The sequence below is a fragment of the Xenopus tropicalis genome, chromosome 5, assembly GCF_000004195.4.
Source record: "Xenopus tropicalis strain Nigerian chromosome 5, UCB_Xtro_10.0, whole genome shotgun sequence".
Classification (NCBI taxonomy): Eukaryota; Metazoa; Chordata; class Amphibia; order Anura; family Pipidae; genus Xenopus; species Xenopus tropicalis.
The window spans coordinates 62994442-63008097 of NC_030681.2; the positions used below are offsets into that span (position 1 = coordinate 62994442).

Genomic DNA, 13656 nt, shown 5'->3' on the forward strand with positions numbered 1-13656 from the left:
GCACTAATAAACAAATTGCTACTTGCTTCTACCTCTCATTATACTTTTTTCCATGATAGGTAGACTTATGCACTTATACGCTCTTTGTGTGGACTGTTTAGAAGGGGTTCACAAAATCATCTGCATTAAATGCAAGTCTCTATGGGATGGAAGTTGGCACCAATTGGGAACGATGTATACTTATGATATTTTGGCCGCCTCACCATGCTGTCAGGTTTGTATTTTATGGTGATGTTTTAAATACTTTTTACGCCTTAATATAAGTGGGGAGATTGCAATGCTCATTGTGCCAAGCTTAGGCTGCATTTAAAAGAGCCTAATCTAAAGTCTACTCTATAAATGTGGTGGCTGAATATGGTGATACAAGCATTACATGTTAACTTGACATTTCTCCCATGTTAGCAATTGCTGGGACATGGAGTAGAAAAAACAAACTTATGGTCTGTGGAATATGTGGAGTTAAAATTGCAGGATAAAATTGCTTTTAGTTTGACGAAACATCTATATATTGAACAAATGTTTAATAGATGTGTCCTAAAATCAAAACATAAAAAACTTCATATAAATCATTGCATTCCAAACATCTGGTTTTACATTTTAAATCTTTGTCATGTGAAGAATTATTAACTCTTGGGCAGATACCAATTTTCCTCAGTTAGATACAGATAAGAACATATATTGTATATATTGTTTCACAGCTTCTTTCACAGTCCAGTGTTTTATGCTGTATCATAAGCTTGACTGTAAATGGTCCTCTTCATATACCTTATTAAAATGTAAAGGAAGGATGTTAAAATATACAAAATATAAGCTAATTTTTAATATATACAATGATAGAAAAATAGGTCTAAACTTCATGCATCCTCTGTGACTCTTGGCATTTCTTGGGTTGGTGCCTAGGGGAGAACCAGCCCTAAATACAGCCTTGCTTACATTTTATTTTAAAACACATTAAAAGGAGCACTAAAGAGTGAAAGCTATATAAACCAAATATTACATATAAATGTAAGATAATGATAAAGAAGTTTAACTGTACAGTGAAACCTCAATTTTACATACCCTGGTTTTGTTTTCCCACATTTCCCAGCTTTTTTTGTGGTTCGACTAATTTATAATGCATTTCAGTTAGCGCTTTCCCCTGATTTACATCATGTTTTCCTGGATTCTACACCAAAATTTTGTCCTGATGTTCCCAAAAATTGCTGTTTGTCGTCTTGGTATAATAATGGTATTATTAGTGAAATTAAAAGAGAATGAAACTCTAAAAACAAATATTACTAGAAATGCAATTCTTTATATACTAAACTTATTGCATCAGCCTAAATCTCTATGATCCAGGTCTTCAAAGTTGTCACAGGAGCTTCTGTCTTGCATTCTGTAAAAAAAAACAAAAAAACAGAAAATTGCCTTATGCTGGTAAACCCCCATGTAGTTAATCCTAAAGTAAGTGGGACCTTCCCAGGGGTAACCTTGAAATTAGGAGAACTCCCAACATGGAGCTTCACAAAACCAAAGGTTTCTAAATGTGCAAAAATCTTTATTAGTTCCTTCTACAAAAAGTGGATAATCCACCTTATAAAAAAACACACACACTATTAAAATGAAGTGTTGAACGATATCATAAATAAAGTGGCAAACAGGGTTAAATGTCCCAACGACATTCCTTTTGTCTCCAAAATGGTCACTAGGTATCCGGGTACTAACCAAAATGCCCAGAACAGTATATACATGCCAGCAAAAATAGATTAAAATTGTCTATGTACTGCCATGGGCATGTCCCTATCATGAGAACCGTACACATGTACCATGAATCACGTGTTTTGACTTATGTTGATAAAACCTAACACCATTAGTGGTAAATTAGTCCGTCAGTCCCGAACCAAACAGCATGTGCATTTCATCCATTGCACAGGCTTCTTCAGGGGTACTGCAATTGAAAATAGGCACAGAAGTTGCTAAGTAAGATAATTTCCTTCTTCTCGTATCTGTTCCCGGAAGTGATGTTGCATCTTTTTCATGCCAAAACCAGATGTGACCTTGTAGAGTTTCATCAGAAGTAAACTTAGAGAGTTTTGATTGGTCCAAATGGCTTTCACTCTCCTATGATGTCAGTTAGGCAGCTTTTCATAGAATCAATACATAATCCAATGACAGTTCAAATGTAACATGCAAGTGAGAACTGTGACCCTCCCTCCACACTAAACTCTTAGCCCAAAAACCATAGCCAAGCATGTTTCATCCGGGCACCATCATACTGCCCTACCCTGAAGCAATTGTTAGCAGGAAATTGTTACTGTGTGTTGCTAGAATTAATCACTTAAAGGAACAGTAACACCAAAAAATAAAAATGTTTTTAAGTAATCATAATACAATGCACTGTTGCCCTGCACTGGTAAAATTTGCACATTTGCTTCAGAAACACTTCTATAGTTTATATAATAAGCTGCTGTGTAGCCACGGGGGCAGCCATTCAAGCTGGAAAAAGGAGAAAAGGCACAGGTTACATAGCAGGTAACAGATAAAACACCATTGTATTGTACAGAACTTATCTGTTATCTGCTATGTAACCTGTGCCTTTTCTCTTTTAAATGGCTGCCCCCATAGTTACACAGCAGCTTCATTTACTAAACTATAGTAATGTTTCTAAAGCAAATACACCAGTTGCACCAGTGCAGGGCAACAGTACATTATACTGTAGTTCCTTTTATACACTTTGATTTTTTGGTGTTACTGTTCCTTTAAAGTCATACTGACACCAAAAAATTTCTTTTAAAAATATGAACCTACTTCCAAACCTACCTATAGGTCATGTTGACTGTTTTTTCCTAAAAGTCCTGTTTCTCTACATAAATCTTACTGAAGATCCTGCAACCTGACTGTAGCTTCTCAATCTGTCAAAAGGACTATGTCATAAACTGGGAAGATTCAGCTTGCCATTTGCTTCAAAGAGCTTCCCCTCCCTCGCATAGCATCGCATGGCGTTGGGAACTAGATAGCAGGCAGGCTTGATCTTTCCGTTGCCTGCCTGCTTCATAGGGCTGTGCCCCCTCTCTGCTCTTCCCATGAAGAATTAAATAGCAGGCGAGCTTTAGCTCTCCAGTGCCTGCCTGCCTGCCCCCTACCCATTACACATAGACAACGGAGCTGAGTTTGTCACACACTGGCAGAAAGCAGAAGGGGCGTTGCAGGTTTGTGATTGGGCATATTCACTTGGGAGGCATTTCAATTAAAACCCGGAAGAGGGGAACAAACATGGCTGCTCCGTGGGTCTGTAATTCATGCTACCATAATTATGAAGTGAAAAAACTTTGCAGATTTAGTTTATAAGGAATTTAAAGCTGATACAAATTAAAACAAAACAGCAGGTGTAAAAAAAAAATGTTTAATTGGCTGTCGGGATCACTTTAAGTTTGCCATGAATTACTCATGTCTCCATAGTAACACACTTACAAATAGACAAAAAAAATCAATGTAGAGAAAATCATAACCATATATGCCTGTTAATAAGATCAAAATTTCAAATTAGTGCTGATGCAGCAAACACTTCTAAAGGCGAAAAAGAAGACACGCATATTAAGTAATCATTATGGATTATCATGTTCTAACACTAATAACAACATCCATGTGCCCTAACTGTTCAAGTAAGGGAGGGATATATAACTAGCCCAAAAGCCCTGTGAAGAGGAACTCCTTAATAAACCTGTGAGGAGTGAAGACAAACTGGTTCCAATCTCCCCAGCTCTACACGCTGCCTCTCTTCCCTCTTCCTTACTCTTTCACCCTGCTTCCCCTCTGATTTTGTTCTTTTTTGTACTTTTATGTTAAGTTGAAAAATGCAAAAATAAAAACTTTAAAAAAAAAAAAAAAAACCTGTGAGGAGTGACTGTTCTCAAGTTGAAAATTCACTGACTTTCTGTCTGCCTTAAACGTCATTCTGAATTCTTTCCTCTCGACCACATCTTACTGTGTTTAAACCAGTCACCTTTAATAAAGTCTCGTTACTTGCATCATGAGTGAAATAAAATGTTTGGTCAAAAGGGACAAATGTTGTTTCACCATATTTACCATTGTTTATTATAGGTTAATATAAGACACACCTAACTCTCCTCTCCCCCACTGTCACGGACACATGGGAACCAATGAGATTTTTTCTTGATATCTTTTGGAATTACTATGTCCACGTGTCCTCAGAGGTATAGAATAATTAATCTGCTTATCTCTGTGTTCCCCTTTCTGTGCTTCAGAGACATGTAGATAAATTAGCTATACGTTTAAGGACACGGAGGGCAGACCACTCAAAAAAACAAAACAAAAAAATAAAAAACAGACAATCTTATTGCTTCCACACATGTCCATGACAGTGGGGGAGAGTACAGTCAGGTGCATTTTCTATTGACCTATAATGAACAACCTTTGGTTTGAAAGACACCCAGAAATCCTAGCCAATACTCACTAATGACCCTTCTTTGATTTGTTTTGTAGCCTTTTATTCACAAGTGACAATGAGAAGGGATAATAACCTCTCAGACTTGCAGGTACACAGCCATTTTGAAGATCATAAGGTACTGTTGTGTAGGGGAGTTTTTTTTAAGGGTACATTCAGGTGTCGCTATTGCAAAATTTGTCCTTGAATTTGGCAAGGTGACACCAAAATGGTAAATTCTTGCATTATATAAACTGTAACATGAGTAATGTAGCATATGCCATAGTGTGTCCATGCTATCTAGTAAATGTTGGACAGACATATTAAAACATGCAGATGAACCTTTTTGAAATAAAAAATAACAAGTGGTATAAAGGTGATACCTTTATTGGCGCTTGAAAAAGGAACTAAATTGTTCTGAAAGCTTGTTATGGTTATCTTAGTTAGCCAATTAAGGTATCACCTTTATACCACTTTTGTTATTTTTTATTTCAAAGGGGTTACTCTGTAAACATTTTTGAGTGGCTAACACGGTACATCACCTTTTCCTGCATCAACATGCAGATGACACACACTTAACATAATCATTTATGTAAAGGCGATGTGAAGAAGGTGAAACATTTTGTCCCTTTTGGCCAAAAATTGTCATTTCACTCACGCAGTAACAAGACTTTATTAGAGGTGATTGTTGATGATTTAAAGGTGATTTATTGAAAGTTGGTGGATTTTTTTGAATGTGTTTGAATGAGGAGCTCATCTTCACAGGGTTTGTGGGCCAGCGACATTTATCTCCCTTACGTTAGGGCACATAGATGTTTTCACTATGTTTATGTATTAAATATTAGTATCCTTAACAGAACATATGTTTTTGCTGCAAGCACTAATTTTCATGCACAACTTATTCACATATCTGGGATTTCCTCTGTTAGCATTTTTCTCCTATTATCATGGAGATGCAGTAGGGGGCAGCTATAATTGTTAAATTTACCTTACAACTACACGAGAATGGGCAAGAAAGACGCAACATCCCTTCTGCTTTAGTAACTTTGTCGGGAAAAAGATGCTCTAATAAGCAAATACTTAGCAGCTTATGTGCCTGTTTCCACTTGTGGTTCCCCTGAGTAAGCTTGCACAGTAGGCAAAACTCACACTGAGCTACCCATTTTGCTTGGGACTCATGGACTCCAACAGTTCATTTTCCACTAATGTTAGTAAGATTTCATTGAGGTGTTTATGCCCAGCCTGATTAATATGCGATTACTATAGTGATTTAGTTTTTTCAGGATATGAGTTCCTGGGTGGGTGTTGCCCACTGCTCTTGGCAGTACATACACAATTTTATTCTATTTTGTGCCAGCATGTATGCACTTTTCTGGGCATTTTGGTTTGTATGAGGGGACCGTGGTTAGGACAAGTTGATAAGTTATAACTAATAGTGTGTGTATGTAGTGATTATCTTTTTTTTTTTTGTAGAAGGAGCCAATATATTTTTGCATATTTATAAACCTTGATTTGGTGTAGCTCCATTTTTGGGGGTTTTGCTTATTTCCCTTTTGGCATTTTGTTAGAAGTGTCAGTGACACTCACATGTTCAGTTTCCTCTGAGCATCTGCTAAGAAGCTTTACTAAGCGGTTATTGCAAATTATAAGGCAGAAAATTAGGTTTGCATGTCATACAGGCTGATTAGTAAATTCTGATGCTAATTGCACTGGCTTCTGAGTTGCCATGTGCAAATTATCTGTGTTATTTACTAATCAGCCTTTTATTGTGACATTTATATATTATTATATACAGTATATTTTATATACAGTATTTTTTGCATTGCTCCCTAAGCTCAGTAACTGAAAGCAGCACAAAGCTTGTGCAGTGTATCAACAGAGAAGAGGATGGGGAGTCACTGGAGACATCTTTGGAGGCACAGGTCTTCTTTGTTGAAGGGCTGTGGCTGCCTTAAGCTGGTACAGAACCCCAATAATAATGTACAATATTTTTGCCCTACATTAGTTAAGCTTTACTTTCCTTTATTTGGTTTGCACTGTATGAGGTCTGCACGTCATAACAGTTGTGCACAAATCACTTTTTGCTTTAAGTTGTATATCTGACTGTTGGAGAGGTCTTGCAAATGCTGTCCCAAAGTGTAATATTAATGCAGAAATGCTTAACCCTTGTCATTAGCACTGTAATTAATACTGATATAAATACACATAATACTGATTTTACATTATTTTTTTTACAGTATTTTTTTCCTGATCCCCTGAAAAATGTAAATGGGGAATTCTATACTAACAAACTGCAAATTAAAGTCTTAAATTATAATATTGTGCAGAATAAATTGTAAAATTGTATGTATCATGCAATATTCCCTGAATTTTCTATTTTTACTATTCTAAAATATGTAATTTCCATTTATGTCCAGTGGATGAGATGTTTTAGCAAACACAAAAACAACTGCTATCTCCAAACATGGTGAGGTAGCCCTAACATTCAGCATAACAGATAGGAAATTAATAAAAAGGTTCTGCAGTAAATAAGTGTATATTATATTGTTCATGGCCCACAAAAAAGAAAATGAATCCATAAAAATCAAATGTAGTAATATTTGTCACCCACATTAAAAAAGGAGAAACACAACCTATATAAAGCATTTGCAAAAAAGGAAAAGTGTCTCGCTTCAGTGCTGTGTAACAGCAGCAATAAATTAAATTAGTAAGAAATCAAAATGAGCAATTCATTAAAAAATGCAGTTTGCAGAAGTAAACTTTACTCATGAGACACTCTTGCCTTTATATGCCCACTGTTTATGGCTTCTAAAAAAAAAAAAGTGCCTTCCCAAAAACGGGTTTAAGGGCACCAATTTATAATTTAACAAAGTGGATTGTTAGCCATACTTAATCAAAAAGGCTAAAATGATCCTTGTTTTTGTCTGGGTAATTTAGTAAAGGCAGGGCATGGTGCAATGTACAGAAAACATGTGCAAACCACCATGTTTTTGTACCCTGCCCTGCATTTAGTTCCTTAGGGCATAGCCCCCAACTGTTCAGATTTTGACAGCTCCACCCGCAGTCCTGGATTCTTACTGAAAATGCTAAAAAAAGATACAAATGTTTCTCAAACCTAATTAAAATGGTTAAATACATTTCCCTGCAACAGCAAAATATTTGAAACTTGCAAGCAAATCCTGTGCAAACAAGTCTACACCATTCGGGACTGCTATTCATATGCTTTCTCCAACATGGTATACATGATTATATATACTAAGTTCCCTACAGGAGGAATGTACATTGGAGAAACAGGGCAAAAACTACGCTCAAGGATGAATCATCACAGATCAAGACCAAAGCATGTGATACATCAGTGGACAACACTTCTGCAATCAGGACCACAAGCTTCAGGACATGAAGGTGTTAATTCTAAAAGGAAACTTTGAAGCTGAATGAGAAAGGGAACATCTATGAATTCAAATGTATGAAGTTATTTATCACATTAAGACAGGGCCTTAATTTGGGGTCAGGTTCTATGTCACACTATGTGACCTGACTGAATCCAGACCCCTGGACTACTTACAACCATTCCTAATAAACATTAATTACTTTTATTATCTTCATAAGTTATCTCTATCTGTAACTTCCTACTTTATTGCTCATGAACACTTCTCTCTGATCTAACAAGTATATATGTTGTGCCTTTTTCCTGACGAAGGGGCCTTAGAGCTCTGAAAGCTTGCAGTGTATTTATGTTGTTAGCCAATATAGGTATGATTTTTACAATACTTCTGTTTTTGTTTTTTTTTTATTATTTTTTACACTGGCTAACACGGTACTACAGTTATTGTTTTGTACAGATTTAAAAGTAACTGATGTGTCAGAGGAAAAATGGCTGCTGCTGTTATGTTCTATGTTTTAGGAAAATGTGATGGTACTGGCAAATGGAGGGGGTATATGCAGCACAGATGTTTCCATTTTGTGGGGGAGACATGCCTGATTACATTGTAGAAAAATGAAGGCTTTACATGTCCTTTAAGGGTACAAATAATTGAAAAGGGGGGAGATTTGAGAGAAGCTTTTGCATTTTTGAATTATATACACTCATACTGTTTTGGGCTTTAGTCTTTATTTAGAAAAATCCGTAAGTTTGTCTAATATGACGATGTATAATATGATGGGTATATAATCCGTATTTAAAATCTGGTGAGTGGTTATGTTGTGTTTCTTTTTATTTATTCCCTATTAATGCCACTTGTTTAATTTTAAATTGTCTTTTAAATTACATTGTATTGTGTGAAGTTTGGTCTTTGACCTATAAATGTTCACAATTGTTTAAAAGGACTTCATGGACATCATCTAAAATAGCTTTAGATTTAGATTAATTTAGATTAATATCCAAAATGTCAGGCTTTTTGTATCACAGCAGCCACCCATGGGTTTAATGAACCAATAAAAGACTACTTTTAATACCAGAGAAGGAGTGCGGCCCTCTTCCCTCTTGTTGTGGTATGCTAATGATGCGCCAACAGCTCTTCTTTTTTTTTTTTTAAACTGCTAGGCATTCGGCAGAGGAAGTAAAAAAAAAAAAAAAAAAAAAAAAGGGAGAGGTAAAGGAGATAATTTTTTCCTCTTTTGCTGAAACTAGATCCAAAAGGTAATGCTAAAAATTGCACAACTTTAAATTTTTTAACATGTCAAAAAAATCATGTAATTAAGTAAAAAGTAAGTAGAAAATCAAGGTATATGTCCCCTTTAAAGTTCTTATGTTTGCTTTATTGAGGCTGAGTTTAGTTAACCTCCTTTTATATCATTCCTATATTTTCACATAATTGTTTTTTTGCTATTTCCTTTTAGGCTCGACTGAACTGTAAGCACTGCGGGAAGCCAGTCATAGATGTACGCATCGGCATGCAGTATTTTTCAGAGTACAGTAATGTTCAACAATGTCCTCATTGCGGCAATCTAGACTACCATTTTGTAAAGCCATTCTCCTCATTTAAAGTCTTAGAAGCTTATTGACAACAGCTTTGTTTTAGTAATAGCCATTTTATAGGTATTACTACTTTGTTACATATCTTTTATAGAAAATATGTGGAAAAGCTACTTCTTTTCTAATTCAAAAAACAACTGCAGCTTTTTCTATATATACTGTGTTATTAAATGCATAGATAGTATTTGTGTTTTTCCCTTCTACCTAGGAAATGTAAGATGGGAATGTAACGGGTGAATGTATAATGAATTCTAAGCCGGCAAAGGTTTATATATTTTTTTTTTTGTCCAATGAAAGTATTTAAGCACTGTATCGTTTAGTGTAATTGAGAGGGAGAAATTAAACATTGCCCACTAAGGCTAAGCACTTAGAAATAATAGCCCTTTCCACCAAAGTAAATTGATTATTGTTTTTTAAATAAATTTGATATTTAAAGTGTGCTTTTTTTTTTAATTAAAATTTCTTTTAATGTCAAAACAAAGCTAGAAAGTGCTACATTGAATGACAACAAATTATTTCATTACTAAAGAATGAATGTAAAAAGACTGTCATAGCCCAAAAACATATTGTGATTTATTTACTAGCAAAACCACTGATCTCGTTGCTCAGCTTTTGCATTGTTGAGCAAATCTTCATTAAATGTACTTTCATTCAAAGCTACTCCTTGAGCTTAAGTATCTTTGCACCACAGCACCTCCCCCACTTCCATTTTGAAACTGAGCACAAGAGTGGCTGTTGAGGTAGCGGAATCCTGGGGCTACCACCACTCCTCCAACACAACACTGTCAATAAACAGTTGCACACTTGCACATTGAGTAACCAACCTTTGTAATTGACAATATTGTATTATAATGCATCAACCGCAGTTTAGTCAGGTGCAATACCTCCTCAAGGTCTAAATGGCACAGGAATTATGTGGATAAAAAAACTAGATGACGTGCAGTTGAAATTGCACTTGCATTTGTAAATGGGCCCTATTTCTATTCAGGCTGCTTTGCATAATGTGTTTAGTACAAATATGGCCTGCCACCATATTAAACACTTTTATTGTAATTTTACCTCTTTAACTCTGAACAGCAATTATTTGCGATTATTACCTACTGTTCTTTGTGGTTTATCTTAAAAGTGTTAGGTGCTAGCCCAGGCATCAATGCAGCAGTTGCTTTTAAAGTTGCCATTTTTCTTCCACATACAGCAAATTAATGTTTAACATGTCAACCTTATGTCAATCTCTAATTCTGAGAGTGGAAACATTAAGTCTGTGGAAGACAGGTTTGGTGTCAAAGAAAAATATACTACTATATTTAGTATACTTTTTTAATATTTTGGAAAAAGTCTGTGATGCCATAAAATGACAAGTCTTTCATAAGATTGGTTTGCATTAGTGTATGGCCATGAATATAAATAAAGCGCTAGAAAAAGTCGCAAAATACCGATCATTACGAAAAAAACGCATTCGGACGCTTTTCGGATGTTCGTGGATTAGTAAATGTGCCCCTAAGTAAATTAAGGAACTTTTTTTTGTTTTTTTTTTCCTTGAAATAACAATTAACATTCTAAAAATCAAGGCCACTTAAAAAATGCATAATGTATTACATAGCCTATTGTGCACAGTAAGATTTTCTCACCCACGTGCAAATATTTTTTCCAAAAAAATATCTATATAAGTTTTGGTTTTCAGAAATTCAGCCCAGATATTGGTCTTTTATCTGCAATTTTAATTTTATGTATATCCAATTTAAAATGTGTTTCTTATAATACTAATTTTACAATTTCACTTTCAAATACATATTTCCATACCTAATGTAATTTATAGATGCGCAAAAGGCTTTTTATCAGCACTGTTTTCACTTTGCCACCTAATTTGTGATAATTCTTTGTTTAATAACTGAACTAAAGTAGGCCGCATCTACAGATATTTTTCTATACAATTTTTTTCTGTTTCTAACTGATAGTAAGATTTAGGTATCCTTGTGTTTAGTCAAAATGTACTAATATTATGTCAGCAACAATTTTTTCTTTTACACACATTCATCTGTGTGGGCTATTCATATATAACACTTTGTATGTACTTAGGTGAACTTGTTTTCGCAAAGAGACACAAAAAACTATTTCAGATTTTTTCTTTTAGATGACATTTTACCAAGATGTTTTATGAATTTGTCTTTAAATCTGTCTGTCTGCCATCAAACCAGGTCCCACATCTACATGTGCCTAGTATTAAGAATTTTGCCAGCAGGAATTTGCATTTTGTTTGCTAGTCATTTCACTTTAGGGGCATGTCCTAGGGGGAATTTTAGTTTACCTAGGAAAACTATACATTACACAATTTTTTTCAGGAGAATCTGGGCTTTCTAGTGTTTTCTAAAATCCATAACAAGATATAAGGGTCTATATACCAAAAACAATTTTTAAAAAATGCTATTTCGCATAATATAGTGATACTGTATATATCATAAACATGTTTTATTTCATGTGTGAACATACAACTGATTTAGAAATCTGCATGTTTCATGAATGTGCCAATAATAAATATGTATAGTTTCATAGAGATTTCTGACTTGTATGTATAAAAACGCATGTGTACACTACCAAAATTTCAAAGCACAACCACAGAAATCGGCATAATTCAGATTCCAAGGCACATGCGAAAATCCAAAATGGGTAAATATGGCTGTCTACTCCAAACTACCGAACTGCAATAGTTTCCTACAGTTACAAAGGAAAAATACACAAAGTGTAAGACTCAGTGAAGGGACTCAATCAAACAGTGGTGTAGGGTTCGCCAGGTCCACTTCCACTTTTTATATGTAAAAATAAAAAAATCTACTGGAGAGCTAAATGCGTTCTTTGTTGTTTATTAGTTTAGAGATGCATAGCACTACATGTTTCGGACCTCAGGGGTCCTTCCTCTGGTGCAGTACAAGTATTTATTAATTACATTTATTAATCCACGAACGCGCCGAGCGTTTGTTCGAACGCTCTGTGCATAATTTCGGCGACAATTTTGTACCTTGCGCGACTTTTTCATACTTTTTTTCATATGACAAAATTTGTGCAACAAATTCGTATTGTCGCGCAGAGTACGAAAGTTTCGGATTCATTCAAGCTTCATTATTGTGACTTTTCTTGGGCCAGGTTGAAGCTGCAGAGTGCCATTGATTCCTATGGGAGGCTTCCAAAATCATGCACAGAAGGATCAAAGTCGGAAAAGTTTTCCTGCTGTTTGCAATCACTCGGTACGAAAATTTCTGATCGCCAATACGATATTATCTTGACTAATACAATTTTTTCATAGGCATTTTCGTGATGTTTGCGATCTTCCGAAATTATCGTATCCAATCCGAATTTTTCCCATTCGGGATTCGAACTTGTGATTTCATGAATGTTCCCCTAAGTGAACAACCATTTTAAACCCATAACCCACCAATTAAGTCACATGATAAGGTTACCAGCTCCATCTAGAGGCCAGGTACAAGAAATTCAGGGAAATTACCACAGGGTCTATCCACATAACACCATAAAATACATAGTGGATATAAAAAGTCTACACACCCCTGGTAAAATGTCAGGTTCCTGTGCTGTACAAAAATGAGATAAAGCTAAATAATTTCAGAACTTTTTCCACCTTTTAATGTGACCTATAAACTGTACCACTGTTGAAATTGAAAAACAAACTGAAATCTTTTAGGTGGAGGGAAGAAAGCCAAAAAAACTAAAATAATGTGGTTGCATAAGTGTGCACACCCTTAAACTAATACTTTGTTGAAGCACCTTTTATTTCATGCATGGCATATTTTGACTTTGCAAGATTTGCCCACTCATTTTGCAGAAACACTCCAAATCCGTCAGATTGCGAGGGCATCTCCTGTGCACAGCCATCTTCAGATCACCCCACAGTTTTTCAATCGGATTCAGGTCTGGGCCATTCCAAAACTTGAGTCTTCTTCCAGTGAAGCTATTCCTTTGCAATTTGGATGTATGCTTGGGGTTGTTGTCATGCTGAAAGATGAAGTCCCTCCTCATGCTCAGCTTTCTAGCAGAAGCCTGATGGTTTTGTGCCAATATTGACTGGTATTTGGAACTGTTCATAATTACCTCTATCTTAACTAAGGCCCCAGTTCCAGCTGAAGAAAAACCGCCCCAAAGCATGATGCTGCCACCACCATGCTTCACTGTGGGTATGGTGTTCTTTTGGTGATGTGCAGTACTGTTTTTGCGCCAAACATATTTTTTGGAATTATGGCCAAAAAGTTCA

General features: G+C 35.6%; 1 protein-coding gene across 4 annotated transcripts in view; it reads left to right on the top strand.

The window, feature by feature from the left end:
* Positions 1–12229, top strand: part of heca (hdc homolog, cell cycle regulator) — a 96630-nt gene extending 84401 nt beyond the window's left edge. The window contains exons 3-5 of one of the 4 annotated variants that reach the window (XR_004222615.1): positions 60–214; positions 7694–7887; positions 9263–9340. Coding sequence is in view for 3 of the 4 variants with exons in the window: in XM_012962552.3 (XP_012818006.1) it covers positions 60–214; positions 9263–9427 (320 nt within the window). In the remaining variant the exon portion in view is untranslated. 4 annotated transcript variants of the gene reach the window in all.
* The last annotated feature ends 1427 nt before the right edge of the window (positions 12230–13656 follow it).